Source organism: Plecotus auritus, assembly GCF_963455305.1.
Source record: "Plecotus auritus genome assembly, chromosome: 10".
Taxonomy (NCBI): Eukaryota; Metazoa; Chordata; class Mammalia; order Chiroptera; family Vespertilionidae; genus Plecotus; species Plecotus auritus.
Genome location: NC_137785.1, coordinates 23,510,629 through 23,531,440, shown reverse-complemented (window position 1 = coordinate 23,531,440; position 20,812 = coordinate 23,510,629). Strand labels below are relative to the sequence as shown.

Here is a 20,812-nt window from a genome sequence, read left to right as displayed (position 1 = left end):
CCCCATAGCCCAGGTCACAGGTTGCCCAGTGAGGCCAGCAGCCCCTGTTACCCTCTCCAGGAGGCATGGCAGGCTCAAGCTCAGCATTTCCTCCCCGATCCTTGCATCAGAACGCAAAGTCTCTTTAAGTACAGATTCCAACCAGCAAGGTGACCCTGAGCAGGCCTTTTCCCTAGGCCTCCAGACCTTGTCCGCAAAGCACAGCTAATAATGACAACTTACCTTTGGAAGCCAAGAGTCTGGGCCTCAGAACCTCTTAAGAAAATTAAGCAGAGCCACTGTACAGTGAGCACCTACATGAGAAGATGGTTTTGCCATTTCATCCATCACTTCTTGGACTGTCCTCACTTGACCAGTGAGAAAACTGAGGCCCAGAAAAGTACAGTGATGGACCAAGGACACACAGCAAAGTAGTGCAGAGCCAAGGCGAGGACCAGACCCTAAAGACCATTCCTCTTCCTCCTCACCACGAGCACACCCGCCAGACCCACAGAGGGGCCTGCTCCCTGCTTCTGCATGACCCTCCCCAAGCCCCTCTCATTCTCATATTTTTTGCGAACAAGAAAATGAGGCTCAGAGGTATTAAGTCACCTGCCCAAGGTCACCCAGCCATTCACGTTGGAGCCAGGGATACAGGTGTATGTGATTCCAGGCTCACACCTCTTCCTGGTCCATCATGCATCCTCCTGAACTCCCAGCGGTGGGAGGCTGGGCTTCTCTGAACCTGTCCCAGACCCGGGCTGGTTCAAAGCAGCAAAAAGTTCCTCCTGCAGCTTCTAGCTGAGAACCTGCTCGTCATCAGCACTCCCCCTCCCCCCAAGGAGCCTCCAGGGTGCCAGGGACAGGTAGCTGCAGATGCCTTGGCCCCAAGTTGTCCTCTGCTCCCTCCGAGTTATGCTCCTCCTTGGAGGGGAGGGAAGACAGCTCTCCTAGCTTTCCAGGCGGTTGGCAGAGCAGCGGCTGCTGCTGCTGCTCCAGCCTGCTGCCTGGCTGATGGAGAGATTATTCCTAAGCCCTTCCCATTCTCCACCCCCGTCCCCCGCCCCTTGCAGGACCACACTGGCTGTCCGGTGGGACCCGGAGTGCAGAGCCCGCAGCTGAAGCAGGACAGCTGGACCAGCTCCCCCACAGCATGAACCCCTCAGACTTTTACCTCTCCTGGGGAGAGGGGCTTCTGTGTCCTCTTAAAATCCCCACCCTACGCCCCCAGGGTTGTTCTGCAGCTGCTGGAGAGAGAGATGCAGAATGAACGGACTTCGGGTTTCTGGAAGAGACAGGGGAAGAAGGTTGAAAACTAACTCTGCCAGAAACTGCCGTGTTTGGGATTTTCTTTTCTTTCCCTTCATTTCCACCACGAGCCTGTCTCTTCCCGGGACATCGAGACATGGGCTCCTCTTGGTGAACGGAGAAACAGCTGGGAACCGGCTGCCTGAGACAGGAGGGTGAGTTAAACTTTAGGGGAAGAAGTTATTGTTTGCTGCAGGGGTGGGTGTTGACAGAACATTGAAACATCCTTGGCCAGAGTGCTGTTCGAGTGACCACCTTTCCCCTGCTCTGGAAGGAGCTCTGTGTGCCGGCTGTTTCGGGGAGCAGTGGATTGCAAAGTTGGGGTTGTGCCGTGAATGCAGAAAGTGCAGTTTTGGGGGTTCTAGAAAGACCCCCAGGTTGAGAGATAGAGCCCTGGGTTGGGTTTGGATTCGTTGTGTGACCTTGGGCGAATCACTTCAGCTCTCTGGGGCTTAGTTTTTTGCAACAGGAAAATAAAAGCACTTGGGAAGGGCTCCCTGGATTTCAGAATACTCTTCTCTCTGCAGGCTGCTCATCTTCCTCTGTCCATATGTTGTAAACGAAGTAATGCATGCAGAATAACCTAATGTGGTGTGGAGAGCAAGTGTGAAATGCATAGGCTGTGATTCAACTCTTCACCGTCTGCCGGAATCCAACTGGATCTGAAATTGAGAGGAACTTTTATTTCCATTCAGCGGCCGAGTGTTTCTCTTGATTGGAGTGCATCTTGGAATGTAAGGTTATAGATGCAATGAAAAGCATAGGAAACGGTTGCAGGATGCTGAGAATAACTATTATGGGGGTGATTTTACAAAGGCATGGACTAAATCTAAAACTCTATTCTAAATCAAGTGCCCCACATAGGTCTGAAGTGGAGAGAGCATTAGAGGCCCCCTCATTTTGCAGATGACAAGACCGAGGCCCAGAGAGGGGGAGTAACTGGCTCAAGGTCACACAACAAGAGTAGCTGAGACAAGCACCCTACATACATGGAGGGGCACCATCATGGAGTGTACAGACCTCCAAACGAGAAGGCAGGCAAGAGGGATAAGGTGACATCGTAGAGCTCCTCCTGAAAGTCAGATGCCACGTTAACCACGGTCACATTCCTTCTTCCATACCCTTCTGTGCCTCTGTTTCTTCCTATGTAAAATGGAAATAGTAATGTCGACCTCATGGGGTTGTTGAGATGAGTTAATATAGGGAAGCACGTACAAGGTGCCTGGCTTGTCCGAAGCATCTGGAACTGTTCTTAACATACACTTCCTGTGTATTATTGCATGTAACCCTCATATTGCCCCATGAGGTGGGCACTCAAACTTCCCTGGCTGCGTAGATGAAGCAAAGGGCTTAGAGTGCCTGAGAAATCCACCTGTGGTGGCAGTCCATCAGGGGTCAGAACCTGGCAGTGAACTTGAGAACCTCTTACACACTTAAGCTCTGTTTTTACCAACTGCACCTTGCAAGGTTGATGCAAGTTTTGTCATAGAATGAACGATGCTAAGATCAGAGAGGTTAAGGTACATGCCCAGGACCACACAGCCTAGAAGTGGCACAGTTCTGACTGTCCAGCTCAGGACCCAGCTCCTCAAGTCCCAGTCCGTGTAATGAATGTGTATTCCAGGGAGATTTTTCTGAGAGATAAATATATGCTTCACCAGGAAGGGATGGCATCGTCTCCCTTTGTTCACTGAAAGATCCCCAGTGAACACAACAAATCTGTGTTAGATGGCAGATGAAAAGAATGAAAAATGCAGATACAGTGGCAGGAAAGTAAGCATGAGAAAATGTCTGTACCAACTAGGACAGATTTGCCTTGTGACTGATTTCTCTGGCTTTCTTGCTCTTGCCAGGACATCTACAGCGATGCCCATCACTTCCAGAGTCAGGGGCCTGCACCCCCGACACCATCACTCCAGCTCCTGCAGCCCTTTGAGTCAGCTCTTGCCTGGCTCCGTGGAGCCACCGTCCATCAAGGGCCTTTACTACCGCAGGGCCCGGAAGGTGGGCGCGCTGGACGCCTCCCCCACGGCGGACCTCAAGAAGGAGATCCTGGTGAACGTGGGGGGCAGGCGGTATGTGCTCCCCTGGAGCACGCTGGACGAGTTCCCCCTGAGCCGCCTGAGCAAGCTCAAGTTCTGCCGGAATCAGGAGGAGATCGCGCAGCTCTGCGACGATTACGACGAGGACAACCAGGAGTTCTTCTTCGACAGGAGCCCCAGCGCCTTCGGGATGATCGTGAGCTTCCTGGCGGCCGGCAAGCTGGCCCTCCTGCGGGAGATGTGCGTGCTGTCCTTCCAGGAGGAGCTGGCCTACTGGGGCATCGAGGAGGCCAACCTGGAGAAGTGCTGCCTGCGGAAACTGCTCAAGAAGCTGGAGGAACTGGCCGAGCTGCGCAGGGAGGAGGAGTCCCTGCAGCGCCAGAGAGAGGCGTGCGGCCCCGCCGTGGACACCTCGCGCTGCGGGCTCTGCATGAACTGGCTGCGGGAGATGGTGGAAAACCCGCAGTCGGGGCTGCCCGGGAAGGTCTTTGCTTGTCTGTCCATCCTCTTCGTGGCCACCACAGCGGTCAGCCTGTGTGTCAGCACCATGCCCGACATGAGGGCCGAGGAGGACAAGGTGAGTGGCTTCTGACCAGGGTCCATTTCTCCTTCAGGCACCATCCCAGGGCCCACGAGACTTAGAGCTCATGAAAACTTTTTAATGTCTCTGAAAATAAGGGAGGAAATGAATATTATCCAGCACGGATATATTCATGCTTAGACCAGCACGGTTGTAAAAGAGAACCTTTAATGTATCTTTTGGAGGAAGAGGCCCACAAAGGCCAAGTACCTTGGGCCACGGGAGTCATGAGGTGGCCCTGCTTCTGAGAGTGAACCCTGGGCATGGACAAAGCCACCCCTGTTCTCACGGCTCCTGACTCTGTGGCCACTAGCAAACTGCTTCATGTCTCTCAGCCTCAGTTTCCTTCTCCGTAAAATGGGTAACATTTCTGTGAAGTTTTACACGTTCTGGGCTCTCATGGATTTATTGAGCAGCTATTCTGTGCCATGCACTATGCCAGGCCACACACCCCTGCCTTCTTGAGCCATCATTCAGTGGGCATCCCAACTGCATTTGCAGGTGAAGAAACGGAGGCCCAGGGTACTTAGCTTGCTCAGAGTTGCAGAGTAAATATGCCAATGGTGGTAGAGATACTCCGCCCTCGGTTTTCCCGCTTCGTACTTCACTCCTGCGCTCTCAGTCACTCTTGCTGGGTGGGGAACTGGGAGATGAGCTAACCTATGTGTCTGCTCCAGGAGGCCAGAGCAAAAAACTCCCTTGCCTACTCCTGCACTCTCTTTCCACGAGCCATGGGGATTCCTAGCCCCCCAGGGGGTCAGATGGTCTGAGAAATGAGATGAGAATCTAACATGTTGTTGGGAAGGTATTGGAGAGCTTCAAACTGGGACTTGGGTTGATTCCTAATTTAAAATGTTGCTCCTGCCCAGCTCTATACTCCTCCATGGCTCCCCATCACCCTAACTTATAAGCTTACATTATAGTAGATGGAGGGAGCCCATAAAGGAAACACATACATAAGACAGTGCACCCTATATATGACTCATAACTGTTGTTAGTCGATGAAAGTTCCCTTCCCTTAAAGATATATTCCATGGCAATATGGTAGGATCAGAGAACTTTCCAGATAGAGAGGAGTTAGATGGAGAATCAGCCGGTTCCTCACACAGAGTAGGCTCTCAGCAATTATTTGTTTAATAAAATATACCTTATTCAACTTATACATGTTCAGTCCTAAAAAAAAAAAACCAAAATGTTCAACTTTTTAACAGCTCCCCCTCCTCCCCCCATAGGGGACTATAGCGCCAATCGTAGGCATTTTTTCATTCTTCAGCACGGTATCATGTGATTTAAGATCCTGCCTGTTCACAGAAATATTTACACGTGGACACTGCAGTGAGAAGAGCGGGGCAAGATAACTGGCCTTTGTCCCCCATTCCCAGAGGGTGGCCTTGATCCCAGTAGCTGGGGAGGGGCCCCGGATTTCCACCAGCCTGTTCCTCTTAGGGGTTGCCAGGGGGCCAGGATTTAGACAGTGCAGGGGGACAAGGTCTTTTCAAAGCCCACTGCTCTGAAAATTACCCAGGCTGTGAACCCAAGCTTAGTTTAATGGAAACTCGGAAAATCAAATGAGAGGTGGGCAAGAGGCCGCAGAGCAGGCAGCCCCAAGTCTGAGCGGAGCAATCAGGCTGCCATTTCTGCTCCTGGCAAAAGGGTGTCACCTTGGGAAGCCGCCTTTCTGTGCTGCCCCAAGAGAGGCTGGGAGGCGCGGCCCTCAAAAGAAGGGTGCCTGTTTCCCTGCTTTGATAATAATAACAATTTAGAGAGCCGGAACTGAGGACAGGGTTCTAATGTTCTTCCATTTGCATAAAAAGATGTTCTCTCCCTGCCACACATTCCTGGTGCTTCATTTTTGCCCCCAAGGGTGTCAGTCTGAACGCAGTGAGCTGAGGGTGGTGCTGGCCATGCTGGCAGGCTGCTTCTGGGGACAGGCTGTGCAGGTAGGCACGGGGCCCCAGCGGTCCCCGGGGGCCCCAGCACCGCCCACTCAGATGAATTAATGCCACCTGGCTATGACCCACAGAACCCCCCATCAGACTCGAAAAGTATAACGCTGGCTTGGATGGAGAGTTAGAAGACACCCGAAGAACGCAGTCTTCCTTTTCCCTTCTCTTCTAACTTCTCGCAGCAACATCCCTTAGAGAAAACTTAGCAGTTGGGGTAAAAGGTCTGTGCCCCAAATTGCAAATGGAGGAGCGAAGAGGCAGCATAGACAGAAAGGACCAAGCCAAGTGCCCAAGCACCTCTGGAAGCATTCGGACCTTGCTGGGTTCCCCCGGGGAGCTCATCTCTGAAGGGATGAAAGAACGATGCTCATTAGTCACCCCTCATGAGGCTGGCATTTGACAGAACAAACCGAGTCCTTGCAGCAGCTTTGCAAAGTGGATACATGGCTGCCCCCATTTTACAGGTGAGGAAACTGAGGCTCAGGGAAGTTTGATCACTTTGGCATCACCTCTGCTTGGCTCTAAAACCGGCGTCCAACGCTGGGCCGCTCTGCCTGTAGTCCGGATCCTTGGCCTCCGTAGCACTTAGCATTTCGGAGGCAGCCAGACCTTGTGAAGTGCTTCTCTGTCTGGTGCGATGGTTCAGACCACAAACACTCTGGGATTGAATCTTAGGTCCCCGCCCCCCTTTATGACCTCATTGACCTCAGAAAAGTCAACCTTGTTGAGCCCCAGTTTCCACATCTGTAAAATGGGGATGTGATTAGCCCTTTCCTAAGGGGTGACAGTGAGTTATATGTGTAAACAGTTGGAATGATGCTGACACATAAGAAGTGCTCAATAAAAGGTAGCTGTCATCGTCATTATTCACTTATTCAGTACTAGTTAATAGGAAATCACAAGTTTTATTGATTTTTAGAGAGAGAGGAAGGGAGAGGGAGGGAGAGATAGAAACATTGATGAAAGAGAAACATGGACCGGCTGCCTCCTGCACATCCCCCACTGTGGGGATCAAACCTGCAATCTAGGCATGTGACCTAACCAGGAATCGACCTCTTGGTTCGTGGGTTGGCGCTCAACCACTGAGCCACACTGGCCAGGCAAAATTAAGCATCTGAAAGTGAACAATTAATACAGTGGCAATTAAGTACGTTCACAATGTTGTGCAGTCGACACCCTTGTCAAATTCCAAAAGAAACCCCTGTACCCATTAGGCAGTCACTCCCCATCCCTCTACCCCAACCCACCCCACCCCCAGCCCCTGGCAACCACCAATCTGCTTTCTGTCTGCATGGATTTCCCTATTCCAGACATTTCATTTACATGGAATCGTGTAATCCGTGGCCTTTGGTGTCTGGCTTCATTCATTTAGCATAATATGTAGCATGCCAGTACCTCACTCCTTTTTGTAGCTGAATAATACTTCACTGTTATGTCACGATTTGCTTATCCTTCCATTTGGTGATGAGTGCTGCAGCTTCCCAGGTTCTTTGCTTCCCTCTGCCCATGACCTCTGCAAAGACTGTCAACTCTGTCATTCACTCAGCGCCCTTCCACACGGCCTCAGCCCTTGCCGGGCAGGTCTGCTGGTCAGAGCACCCTCCCTCCCTCTGGGGAAGCTGCAGGTCACTGTCAGCTGCAGTCGAACACTCATTCCTCCTCTCTCGACCTCTTTCTTCCTCTTTGCTGTTCCTGAGACATCCCAACAGCTGAAGACAGAGTATCTCATCATGGAAAGGAGCCAGGTCTCTGCTTTGCTAGTCCTGGGTTCACATCCCAGCTCGGCCGCGCCCTGGCCCTGCCCTTGGACGAGTCCCTCTGTTTCCTCGCCTGTCAGCGTGGATAACGATAACACCTACCAGAGGGTGGTGACAGGATTGCACGATCCTATTCATCATGTGCTGGCACAGAGCGAACCCCGCTGTTTTTGCCCACCGCTTGGGACTCAGCTCACACCCCTTCCACCTGCTCATCTGCTTTGCTCATCAACTTCTCTCCCAGCTCCACCGAACCCAAATGGCGGCGGCAAAGTCAGCGGCCAGTTGACTCAAATATCTTCTGTTTCCAGTGCCCATTGCCATCCTTCATGCAATCGTAGATCTTCCCTGAGGGCCTGCTCAGTGCTGGGGACACAGTGTGCTGGGGACGCAGTGGTGACAGGCACAAACCTGCTCTCTCTACCTGCCTGGCAGCCTTTGCTCATTTCTCCTCCCACCTGTGCCCGAGGTTTGCTTGGTGCACACACCAGACTGCAGCTGTGCACAGTGCCCTGGGTCCCAGATCCCAGGTGGGGCTTAGGGTGGGACCCCGAGGGCTCTGCTTCTCACTGGCCCTCACATCCTGCGCTGTGGCTCAGGCCTCTCGCTAAGGTGCAGGGCCGGGGAAGGAGGCACAGAGAGATGTTTTAAAAGACCAGGTGGAACTGCTGGGGACCCAGTGGACCTGCAGCAGGCTGCCCAGAGGCACAGGTGGGGGAAATCACAGGCAGAAGGAGGGAGGGAGGGAGGGAGGGAGGGAGGGAGGGAGGGAGGGAGGGAGGGAGGGAAGGGAGAGAGGGAGGGGGGAAGGGGGAGGGAGGTCTGAGCTGCCCCTGGAGCTGTGGGACCAGCATTGAGCTGAAGAGGAGTGACAAGTGGCTGAATCTGGCCATGTTTCCAAGGGCAGCTGAGAGACTGCTGCAGGGTCAGTGAGGGCCAGTTCTAGAGGTTCCTTCTGGGAGGGGTTCTGGGCCCAATTCTTGACCTTGGAGCCTTCCCCTCACCCTCTGTCTCTCACAGCCATGCCTGCCAGTCCCATTGGGAATATGGCCAGCGCCCTCCTCCTGTGGGTGCAGCTCGACTTTGGGGCTGCAATTTCTGCCTCCCGCCTTTTAATAAAAAGCCTCGCGCTGGAGCCAGCGTCTCCTCCCCAGCTCCAGCACAATTGCTGCTCTCCGTCTTCTCCCCGTTGAGTGTCTCCGTTTTCTGGATGGGGCCCCCTTTCCTGAGTCTGTAGTTCACGCTGCTCCTCCTGCCTAGTCATGCTCCCCCCTCGGTGCCCAGTTCCTAGTCCCCATCTGCTTAGCTCCACACACTCCCGGAGCCCCCTCCCAGGGTTGGGGATAGGGGCAGCTGGGAGGAGGGAATACAGGGGATGGGGAGGACTGGGGAGGGGGTTTGGCTCAGGCAAAGGGGGAGTAAGAAGTGTCCCGGAAGGCTTGTAAAGGAGGCAAGCGATGGCAAAGAGGAGGGGGGACGCCAGGGAGAGGAATGAATCGGCACAGCCAGGCCCAGAAAAGTGTCAGAGGAATCAGCCCAGACTTGAGGCCAGGGCCAGAGGCAAGGGGGGCGGTGATCACGGGCAGGAGGGAGGAAGGTCTGAGCTGAGGGAGAAGCTGTGGGGGCAGCGCGGAGCTGCAGAGGAGGTGAGAACTGCCTGAATCTGGCCGTGCTCCCAGGGGAGCTGGCAGGCATCGCTGTGAGAGACAGAGGCTGAGCAGGAAGCTCAAAGGTCAAGAATTCAGCCGAGTCCCTCCCAGATGGAACTTCTAGAACCGGCCCTCACTGATCCTGTGGCAGCCTGCCCAGATGGACCCCAGGGACAGTGGCTTTGCCCTCAGAAAGCCCTGCTCACCCTCTGACCCCAGAGTCCTTCAGCGCAGCTCGACTCTGGAGCCAATAAATCGGGGCAAGTCTGAGGGACCCCTGCCTACTGCCCCCTTACCCAGGTCTGACCCTGGTTTCTTTTTTAAGTTAAATTCGCATCCTATAACATTCATCCTTTTAAAGTGCAATCAGTGGGTTTTAGTATACAGTTGTGCAATCGTCACCACTATCTCACTTCAGAACATTTTCATCATCCCACAAAGGAACTCTGCACGCACCAGCTATCCCCCATCCTCCCACCCCCCAGGCCCAGGCAACCACCAACATACTTCCTGTCTCCATGGATTTGCCTTTTCGGGACGTTTCATATGAATAGAACCATACAATCAATATCTGGCCTTTTGTGTCTGGCTTCTTACACTGAGCATAAGGGTTTCAAGGTTCATCCAAGTTAAAGCATGATCAGTACTTCATCCTTTTTTATGGCTGAACTAGAGGCCTGGTGCATGAATGACACCAAATGTTGTTTATTCATTCTTCGGTTGATGGGCATTTAGGTTGTTTCCACTCTGGGGTTGTTATGAATAATGAATAATGCTGCTATGGATGTTCATGTACAAGTTTTGGTGTGGATGCCTCTTTTCAGTTCCTTCATGTATACACCTGGGAGTGGGATTGCCGGGCCAGATAGCAAATGCACGCTTAACCTTTGAGGAGCCACCAGTCTGTTTTCCACAGCAGCTGTACCATTTACTTTCCCACCAGCAATGTTTGGGGTTCTAATTTCTCCATCCTCTCCAATACTTGTTATAGTTTGTCTTTAGAATCCTAGCCATCCTAATGAGTGTGGAGTGGTAGTTATCTCATTGTAGTTTTGATTTCTGACCCAGTTTGGTTTTTTTAACACTTTTCATGATGGAAAATTTTAGGCATTTGCAAGGTAAACAGAATAATATAATGCACCCAAGTATAATGCACTCAGCTTCCACAATTGTCCACATCTGCCATTCTTTTTAAAAAAAATGTTTTTATTGATTTCGGAGAGAGGAAGGGAGAGGGAAAGAGAGAAACATCAATGATGAGAGAGAATCATTGATTGGTTGCCTCTGCACGCCCCCTACTGGGGACCATGTCTGCAACCTGGGCATATGCCCTGACTGGGAATCTAACTGACCTCCTGGTGCATAAGTTGGTGTTCAACCACTGAGCCACACTGACCAGCAACACATCTCCACCCTTGTTCTCTTTCTCTTCATCCCCTCCCTACTCCCAATTGCTTATTATCATTTGTGTTATTATTTTACAGTTTATAAGTAAAATGCATATGCATTAAAAAGCACAATGTATTTAGCTGTACAACTTAACAATTGAATGGCCCCATCACCCCGGAAAATTCTCTCATGTCCCTTCACAGTCAATCACTACCCACCCAGAGGCAGCTACTGTTTGGGTGATGTTGCCCACCCTAGATGAGTTTTGCCTGTCCTTGAACTTCACATGAATGGAGATATACATCTGGCTTGTCTTGCCCTACATCCTGTCTGTGAGATTCGCCCACGTGGCTGCATCGCTCACACCTCCAGCAGCTGACTCACGTTCTCCTTCACTGCCTGAGGGAAGCAGAGCACTCCTCACTCCTGCTGGTGGCAAGACCCCCCAAGAGGGTGACCAGCCATTTTGGTTTGCCCAGGACTGAGGGGGTTCTGGTGACCTCGGACTTTCCGTGCTCAAATGCAGAAAGTTCTGGGCAATCCAGGATGAGTTGTTCGCCTCACCTCCAAAAGACAACCAGAGCCCTGGCGGGTGTGGCTCAGTTGGTTGGGTGTCGTCCCATACACTGAAAGGTTGCCAGTTCCATTCCTGGTCAGGGCATATGCCTGGGTTCCTGGTCAGGGCATATGCCTGGGTTTCAGGCTCAGTCCCCGGAGGCAACCGGTGGATGTTTTGCTCTCACATAGATGTTTCTCTCTCTCTCTCCCTCTCCCTCCCTCTCTTTCTAAAATCAATTAAAATATTTATTGTAAAAAAAAAAAAACAACCAAAAAAAAAAAAAAAACCACAAAAAAAAAACACACAATGGAAACTTCCTCAGAGAGAAAAAAGTAACATTTCCCCCTTTCTCCCTCTCCCTCCCTCCCTTTCTAAAAATCAATTAAAATATTTATTATATAAAAAAAAACAACCCACACACAACGGAAACTTCCTCAGAGAGAAAAAAGTTACTTTTTTCCCCCTTTCTGTCTATTTCCCTTCCAATATTGACCTGCCTGGGAATAATTTCCTGAGCTGGAGCCCCACAAATCCCTGCTGCCCCTCTGCTGGCTGCTAACCGGGCGTTTCTCTGGGACCAGGGCTGGGAGGTTGGTTTAAGGATGCGGAGCAGAGCGGCAATGCAGGGGGTGACTGGGCAGAGCAAGCGCTTGCTGCAGTGCGGGGAGGTGGCCAGCACAGCAGGGCCAGGCCGCGGGAAGGAAGTGGCTGGTGCGTGCCTTGAATATCCAATCGCCAGCACAGGGCAGAGAGAGGACCCACAGAGCCTTCTCAGGAGTCACCTTCCTGAGCTTTGGGTCACTGGCCTGGAACACTTAGTTATTCCCAGCTGCCGCAGGCTCTTAAGCCAGAAGGAAAAATCCCAGACTTTCAGCGAGGGAAGAGGCCTTGTAGGGAGAATCTGGCCCGGAGTCTGAAAAACATCCAGGTGCCTCCGAGTCAACAGCGGGTTTTGCCAAAATTCAGATTCCTGGACCCCAACCCAGTGTTTGGCTTTTTTTTTTTTAAATATATTTTATTGATTTTTTACAGAGAAGAAGGGAGAGGGATAGAGAGTTAGAAACACCAATGAGAGAGAAACATCGATCAGCTGCCTCCTGCACACCTCCTACTGGGGATGTGCCCGCATCCAAGGTACATGCCCTTGACCGGAATCGAACCTGGGACCTTTCAGTCCACAGGCCAACGCTCTATCCACTGAGCCAAACCAGTCAGGGCAGGGTTTTGCTTTTGTGATGGGGCCCTAAGAATCTGCATTTGTAACAAGCACCCTGGGGATTCTGATGCACGGGGTTCTAATTCAGCTTCGATAGATACTGCTTCTGTTCCAACCTCTTCATTGGAAACTGGAGCACAGAGAGGGGTAGTGACTGCTGTTTGGTCACACAGCAAATTTGTAGCAGGATTGATGAATCAGGATCCTAAACTCCTGTGCCCTCCAGGATCCTAAGAAACTGGGCAGTCATGGCAAAGGCCTCCCAATATGTTGGAGAATGTCCTCAGGTTCCCGTAGAATCCAGCAATAGGAGGAGGATATGGCTACCTTTAACTGACCAGGCAGGCTTTGTCTGTGCCCAGTCACTCATGTCATAAAGGTAGTATAGTGTGTTTGCAGGTGCCACAGCCTGCTACCTGCTTTACACACATCATTTCCATTCATCACAACTTCTGGAGCAGAGAACTGCACGTCCAGAGGGACTAAATGACATGCCCGGGTAAGCGGAAGTGACGGATTTGAACCTGGTCACAGACACTCTGGACCCCACACCCTCAGCAGCATTCCCACCACCTGCCACCCCTTCAGTTGACCAGATACAGGTCAAGAGAAAGTAGCCCAGCCTTGGACAGGCAGACAACGAGCGGAACAGACCAGCCTGTTTTTCTTTCTCCGGCGGACAGACATAAAGGGCATTTCAATTTAGTTGTCCTGTGTGCCCAGGCGCTGGAAATAATTTCTTTTTCTACTTCAGAGCTTTTTAATCCAAAGAAAACTGTGGCTGTCAACATTTTGCTTTTCACTCAGGCAACTGGCTTTGTCATTCATTTACTCATCCATCGTAAGTATATATAATTTAGAGTCAGGTTCTCAGCTCTGGCTTCACATTAGAATCATCAATGGGGCTCCTGGAAAATTCTATTGCTCAGGCTCAAACCTAGACCAATTACAGAATCTCTGAGGTCCCAGCCCAGATGTCAGGATTCTTTTCAAAGCTCCCCAGGTGATTCTGCTCTGCAGCCCAGGTTAGGAACCACTGCACAGGACCAAGTTTAATGTGCTACAGATCACTTCGGGGTCTTGTTAAAATGCAGATTCTGATTCCTCAGGGATGGAGAAGGGCCCAAGATTCTGTGTTTCTAATGAGCTCCCAGGGGAGGGGATGTTTCTGGTTAGAGGACCACACTTGGAGTAGCAGGGGGGCTGGTGGGACTCTGTTAGAAGCCAAAGGTAGGGAGTGTGAATGGCACAGCAATGAATCCACAACAGCCCCCACCTAGCTGGGATCTCCTAGACAATTGTGTGAACAGTTGCAATCCATGTCACCAGGGCCGTTCTAGGGACACAGGAGTCCTCTCTGCCCCATAGCCCCAACCCCCCAGAAACAACATCTGCTTCCCTAGTACTTTACCCCACTTAGAGGCTAGCTCAGGGCCTGGCACAAGATGAGCACTTTAGACAGTTTTGTTGGATGAATGGATGAGGGATGGCAGGCAAAGGAGTTACAAAATAGAGTGTATGGGTTAAGAGACAATCTACTATGTAAGTGAGTCATTTCACTGCTCAGAACCATGTCCTGGGCCATAAAATGAGGTTGTGCTGCCTGCTCACAGCATCACTGTGGGGCTTAAGTGATGGCACTTGTGCACATGCCTGGTGCACAAGAGGGGCTTATACAGGGAAAGGTGAAGGTTGGCTGCTATAACAAAGAGGCCCCAAGATGGAATGGCTTTAAACAAAATAGAAGTTGATTTCTCTCACAAAGAGGGATCAAGGTGAGTGGGCAGCTCTCATTCGGAGACCCAGATTTTTTTGCCAGCCCTGATGCTCCATCCTCCCTGGGGCATTGGTCCAATCTACTGGTTCCAAGCTAGGTTGCAGGGCCAAATGGGTTGTCCTGACTCACAGGCAGAAAGCGTGTTCAGGAATTCACACCAGCATATTAAGTTCTGGAACCAGAGGTGGCATGCCTCACTTCTGTTCACATTCCACAGGTGGGGACTTAGTTCTTTGGCAACACCTAGCTGCAAGGGAGATTGGAAAGATAGTCTCTGGTCCAGCTGAGCAGCCACGCACCCAGCCACAACTTGATAACTATGTGAAAAGGGGGCTTTGGTGGACAACTAAGTCTACAGCACAACTCAATCGAGATAAACAGATACTATCTTACCTAATAATAGACAAACATGTAAATTAACCTTACCTCTGCTATACCCACAGCCAATCAGAGTGAGTATGCAAATTAACCCAACAAAGACGGTGGTTTAATTTGCATATGCAGGCACTGAGCGGGTGGGAGGGGCGGGACGCCTGCTATGTAGGGGAGAGGGGGGGGCGGCGGAGGGAGTTACAGGAGTGGTGCTCCGGACAGAAGCGAGGACTTGCTGGCTCCCAAGCGGCTGGGAGTAAAACTAGGGGAAGGAAGGCCTATTCTTGCATGAATGTCGTGCAACGGGCCTCTAGTATAGAATAAAGTCCTAGCTGGTTCTGCTCAGTGGATAGAGCATTGACCTACGGACTGAAGACTCCTGGGTTCGATTCCGGTCAAGGGCATGCACCTCAGTTGCAGGCTCCTTCCCGGCCCAGGCCCTGGTCGGGGCTCATGCAGGAGGTAACCAATCGATGTGTTTCTCTCACATCAATGTTTCTCTCTGTCTTTCCCTCTTTCTTCCACTCTCTCTAAAAAGCAGTGGAAAAATATCTTTGGGTGAGTATTAACAACAATAACAAAAGAGAATAAAGAGAGAGTATATAGTACATATAGAATATATAGAATATATTTAATACGTAGAATCTCTATGTGGAACCGATATCTATATGAACATTCAATATATCAATATTCCACATATATCTATGTATATTGCTGTCCATATAGATATATGGAATCACCCTTCGGCTTGGTCATTCCCCCATTTCCAGTGCTGTTGCGGTCCGATCTACCCTGCGTTCTGTCGCTTCTCCAGGGTGAGTGCTCTCAGAAGTGCTACCACATTTTCATCGTGGAGACCATCTGTGTGGCGTGGTTTTCCCTGGAGTTCTGTCTGCGGTTTGTCCAGGCCCGCAACAAGTGCCAGTTCTTCCAAGGGCCCTTGAACATCATCGACATCCTGGCCCTCTCCCCCTACTACGTGTCCCTGGTGGTGTCCGAGGAGCCCCGGGAGGACGATGAGCGGCCTGGCGGGAGCTTCTACCTGGAGAAGGTGGGGCTGCTGCTGCGCGTGCTGCGGGCGCTGCGCATCCTCTACGTGATGCGCCTGGCCCGCCACTCGCTGGGGCTGCAGACGCTGGGCCTCACCGTGCGCCGCTGCACGCGCGAGTTCGGCCTGCTCCTCCTTTTCCTCTGCGTGGCCATCACCCTCTTCTCCCCTCTGGTCTACGTGGCCGAGAACGAGTCCGGGCGGGTCCTGGAGTTCACCAGCATCCCGGCCTCCTACTGGTGGGCCATCATCTCCATGACGACGGTGGGCTACGGAGACATGGTCCCGCGCAGCGTGCCCGGCCAGATGGTGGCCCTCAGCAGCATCCTGAGTGGGATCCTCATCATGGCCTTCCCAGCCACGTCCATCTTCCACACCTTCTCTCACTCCTACTTGGAGCTCAAGAAGGAGCAAGAGCAGCTCCAGGCCCGCCTCCGCCACCTGCAAAATGCCGCCACAGCCAGTGAGCGCGAACTCCTGAGTGATGTGGACGACCTGATCCTGGAGGGACCCACCTCCCCCATCAAATACATTTAGCTCCAAACCCCCATGAACACGCCAGGACTTCAATCCAGGACTTCATTCATGGGCCTCGGCTGACATGGGCTGGAGAACAGCCGCCATAGACCATATGGCGATATGTTTCCAGAGCTCGGGGGTAGCTCCTGAAGCTAAGAGGGGCTCAAGGCCGAAACTGGGGTGGTTGTGATTCCTGAGCCTCCTGGCCACCACGATCCAGGCTGACCTTATCCAGGTCACTTATCGTTTCTCCTCTCCCTGCCCCTCCCTCAACACATCTAGTTTTGCTAGGTTAAGTCAGTCTATATTCTCATTTCCTTCCCAGCAGTCTCCAGCACCCCACGCTGGGTTCCAGACTCCTGTGAACTGAGCCTACAGAGTTCCATCCATCTATCCCCGAAGACCCTCTTTCCTGGGCCACCCCAGCGCCAGGAACTGGAGCGGAGGGTCCAGTCACTGCAAACCAGTTCTGCTCACGGCTACCAATGGTTTTCTAGTGTAGCTACCTTCCCCCAGCTCTGGAAGCTCTTATCCAAGAGGACAGACTGGCCTCTTTGCGTTAAATGGCACCGTGGCTGCAAGCCTGCCATCCTTCCTGAGTTGCCTGGGACCTGGGCAGGAGTGCCATTTGCCAGCACAGCAGGACCTCTTTGGCCAACTGGACTCCTGGTGGGACCTTCTCCAACTATCCAGTCCTTGGCCTTGAAGGCGAACTCTTGTGGGGTTCTGCATTGTCCCTTGAGAGGTCTGTTCCTGCTGCTGGTCCCTCCAGCACTAGGCTTCCCACCCTCCACTAAGCCACCATGGACACAGCGTGGAAACAAGGGCAGCCTTAGGATCTGCCCCTTGCCGGGCCCCTGGACCAAGCCCTTGATGCCAGAGAACAGGCATCCTCAGCTTATATTTAAATGTATCTATTGATTTACCCATTCATTTACTACCAAATTTGGCCCTTTACATCCAGTTAGGAGGCAGATGTAGGACCAAGTCATTCGAGATAAAAGCAGTGCACGTTGAGTGAGACCAGAGAGGAAAGAGCAATGAATTCTGAGCATCGGGCTCACAAAGGTTCTTCATGGAGACACAGGAAGGGTTGAGTATGGAGAGATGTTGGGAGACAAAGCTGGAAAGGTGGGGTGGGGTGAGAAGGTGGTGGGCTGTGGGTGCTGTGCAGAGGAATTGGAAGTTTTGGTAAATGGAAAAGAGATGTTGGAAATACTGGAGGAAGAAGTGATGTGAGTGGACTGCAGGGGTGGATGAAGATGATCGGATGGGATGTGGGAAAACCAGTTTGGAACAGAGAACAATTGAGTAATTCAGGTGAGATAAGAGGGCCCACCTCTTATGAGTTCTTCCTGGTACACGGGGATGAAAATCCTGGCATCTTGTCTATTGTTTCCCAGCAAAGCACACCTGGGAGAGATCTCAATGGCACCTCCCATGAGTGACTCGCTCCAGCTCTGCCAATCACTGGCACTGGCTTCCACCCAGGCATCTCCATTTTCCTCTGTGCCACGTACCAGGTATCTTAACAAAAATGTGCAGGGACTCAAAGAAAAATAGGTGAGCTCATCACCAACATTACAAGGTTCTATAGTTTCTTAGTACACACCCAGTGGACATTATCTACTAAATTAGAAGTGGAAAATTGGAATCAATTGCTCATACGTGGGGCTTAATTAAATGGTCTGTTTTTTCTCCCAGCAATGTTCTGGGGGGCTAGTCTGGCCTCATGGAGCAGACTTTCCTTCATGCTGATTGGATGTCATAGGGGTGACAAGCGAGTTGCTAGGCAGTCTTTACCCCTATTGGCTGGAAGGAGTCTGTAATTGCCAGAAGGGCTTGTTTTATCTAGGGCCAATGGGTGTAACTGTAACCAAAGGGAGAAATTTGCCAGCTGTAAGGCAAAGAGCAGATGGCCTTTACTTCAAGCCATTTCATGTTGCATTGATACATCTCTAAGAGAGAACTTTAAAATGTTTATTCAACATCTCTCTAGCCAGAGTTGAGCCTAAAGAGTGACTTGGGAATGGATGGGTTAATTCTTCAATGCAATGCAAGTGGGGCTCTACCCACTGACTCTATTTTGACGGCTTTTAGGACTTGAGAAATTGGTAACTGGAAGGCCTGTCCAAAGCAGAGAGTTTCCCTGAGAGGATCGGTGAACCTCTGGAGATTATGCATTTCAAGTGCACAGCTTTGAAATAGGGTCCATTGATTTAGTCAGGTCCTCAAAGGAATCCATGATCCCACAAAAAGAATAAAAAAGTTCTTACGTAGATCAACTCTTGCATTTTAAGATGGAGAGACCAAGGCTCAGAGAGAAAAAGCCACCTGCCCGAGGCCACACAGCCAGTTCATTTAGTTAGTCCAAGTCTCCTGGTTCCCAGCGGGACACTCTTTGTAGTATATCATGCTGCAGCTCTGAGGCTTGTAAGACACTGTACCCAAACCCTCAAAGAAAATAACCAAGACAAGATTATAACAACACTCCGCCATGCTTTCCTGAGTGGAGTAAATAGGGTTGTCTTGGGATATCTTGGGTACCAACTCTCCCCTTCCTTCATTGTATAACGGTGGACCTGGAAATTGATTTCACTTCCTCTTCTTATTGATCCCATGAAAAGGGTGGATGAGATGGTGGTTAAAGTCCCTCCCAGCATGGACAGTCTATGATTCTGGGAAGTACAGTTCATTGCAGCATTTATACCATGGAGGGGCAGGTAAGAAACAAGGAGAAAGGTGAGGAAAAGCAGACCATGGCCACTGACTATCCATAGAATTGCTCCCTTAGCAAAAATCAGTGAGTAGTTCAACTTTAAATAGTTCACTGACATCTCTGTAAAACAGCTGCCTGCCACATTGCTACCCACACCACCTGAGCTCCTCACCCCACCCCGACCCCATGCCCCTCAGCACCTGGCTGCATGGCTGTTCCTGCCCCAGCTGCCTGCCCCTCTCACCAGCATTAAACTCCCTGCCTCATCCTCACAGTGAAATGCTAATAATGGGCACCACTTATTGAATGATATTTAGGCACCGGGCAAGTGATTTTTAAAGAATATTTTTATTGATTTCAGAGAGGAAGGGAGAGAGAGAGAGAGACAGAAACATCAATGATGAGAGAGACTCATTGATCGGCTGCCTCCTGCACACCCCCTATTGGGATCCAGCCTGCAATCCAGGCATGTGCCCTGACAAGGAATTGAACTGTGACCTCATTCATAACTTGACACTCAGCCATGGACCCACACTGGCCAGGCAGGCAAGTGATTTTTTTTAACATTTTATTTGGAAAAAGATGTTAAACTCACACACACAAAAATGTTGCAAGAACAAAAATAGTACATAGAACACTTGAATATACATCTTTTTAAAACATGTTGCCTCATTTGCTTTATAGTTTTCTCTCTCTCTATTTTTTATTATACATGCAGGCATGCTTTTCTGGCCATGTGAGAGTAAGTTGACTGCGTCATGCCCTTTGCTTTCAGAACTTTAGGATGTGGTAACTGAAGGCCTCTCAGACCACCCGTCCAAGGCTTCTTAGCTGAGAGTGCCCCTGAGGTTCTGTGACCTCTGGAGATGACCCGCAACAAAGAATGTGTATGTGACGTTGTTTCAAAGTGCAGTGTCCAGAGATTTCATCAGATTCTCAAAGGAATGCATGATTCTCCTTCAAAATGAAAGGATAAAAAGCTCTGAAGTAAACCAGCCCCTTCTTTATAAGATGGGGAGCCCAGGAAAGCCCGATCCTAAGGAGATTCTCTTGTAAAACGACGTACAATCATCCACGTCAGCACATTTAACTTGGATGCAATAGTTTAATCTAATCTACTGTCTGTTCCAATTTTGTCAGCTTACCTAATAATATCCTCGCTAGCCTTTCCCCGGCAGGACAGGGTCCAGCGTAGGATCGGATACTGGAAAAGTGTCTAGCATAATAAAGACTAGTTGCATTTATTGCATTTACTTGTCCTGTCTCTTTAGTCTCCTGTGATCTAAACCTGTCCCCAGACTTTCTTTGACGTAGATGACACTGAGCTTCTGGATGCATATACACCCTCCTTAGTAATAGAACTGCTCCATGTCTCCTCGTGCTTGGATCGAGGCTGTGCATTCCCGGACAGGCGCTGCATTCGTGAGGTTGTGTCCCTTTCTGGGTATCACAACCGGGGACACCATGCTCTCTCCAGTGACAGATGAGCCCCTTATTTAGGAGGTAACCCCAGGAGACTCTGGCAGGGAGTGGAGAGCGAGAAAGGGAGGGAGAGCTGCTACTCAAATAAGAAACAAAATGTGCAGGCCAGACAGAACCCGACTGAAGGCCAGGTGTGCGCAGGTCACCTCGGGCTGCCTCTGTGAGAAGGGATTGTCTGCCCCGAAGGTGAGCTAGTCCCTGAGACTCAGAGCAGGTGACCCCTTTTCACCTGCCACCAGGAAGGGACCCTGCCAGCTCAGGAATGCCTGTGTCATAGATTCTTAGATCTAAAAGTACCGTTAGGATCACCAGACCCAATCTGCCCATTTTACAGTTGTGGACACAGAGGCCCAGGGAGGGGACTTAATGTGGCAAGTCACACAGCCGGGTTGGGAGGGGGGGCAAAGCCAGGACTCATCCAGCATTGACATCTACCCAAGGGGCACCTCCAGGAACACGTTGATTAAAAA

The 20,812-nt window shown here is 51.0% G+C and overlaps 1 protein-coding gene across 2 annotated transcripts; it reads left to right on the top strand.

Annotated features, from left to right (window-relative positions):
* The first annotated feature begins 969 nt into the window (after positions 1–969).
* KCNG4 (potassium voltage-gated channel modifier subfamily G member 4) lies at positions 970–17,249 on the top strand. 2 transcript variants are annotated; one of them, XM_080643720.1, is made up of 4 exons: positions 1,313–1,442; positions 1,815–2,021; positions 3,141–3,906; positions 15,389–17,249. In XM_080643720.1, coding segments are annotated over exons 2-4 (1,539 nt in total). In that variant the 5' UTR covers positions 1,313–1,442; positions 1,815–2,019; the 3' UTR covers positions 16,160–17,249. The 2 variants fall into 2 exon arrangements, with proteins under 2 accessions (XP_080499845.1, XP_080499846.1); XM_080643719.1 differs by lacking the exon at positions 1,815–2,021 and having other exon boundaries at positions 970–1,442.
* Positions 17,250–20,812: the final 3,563 nt, after the last annotated feature.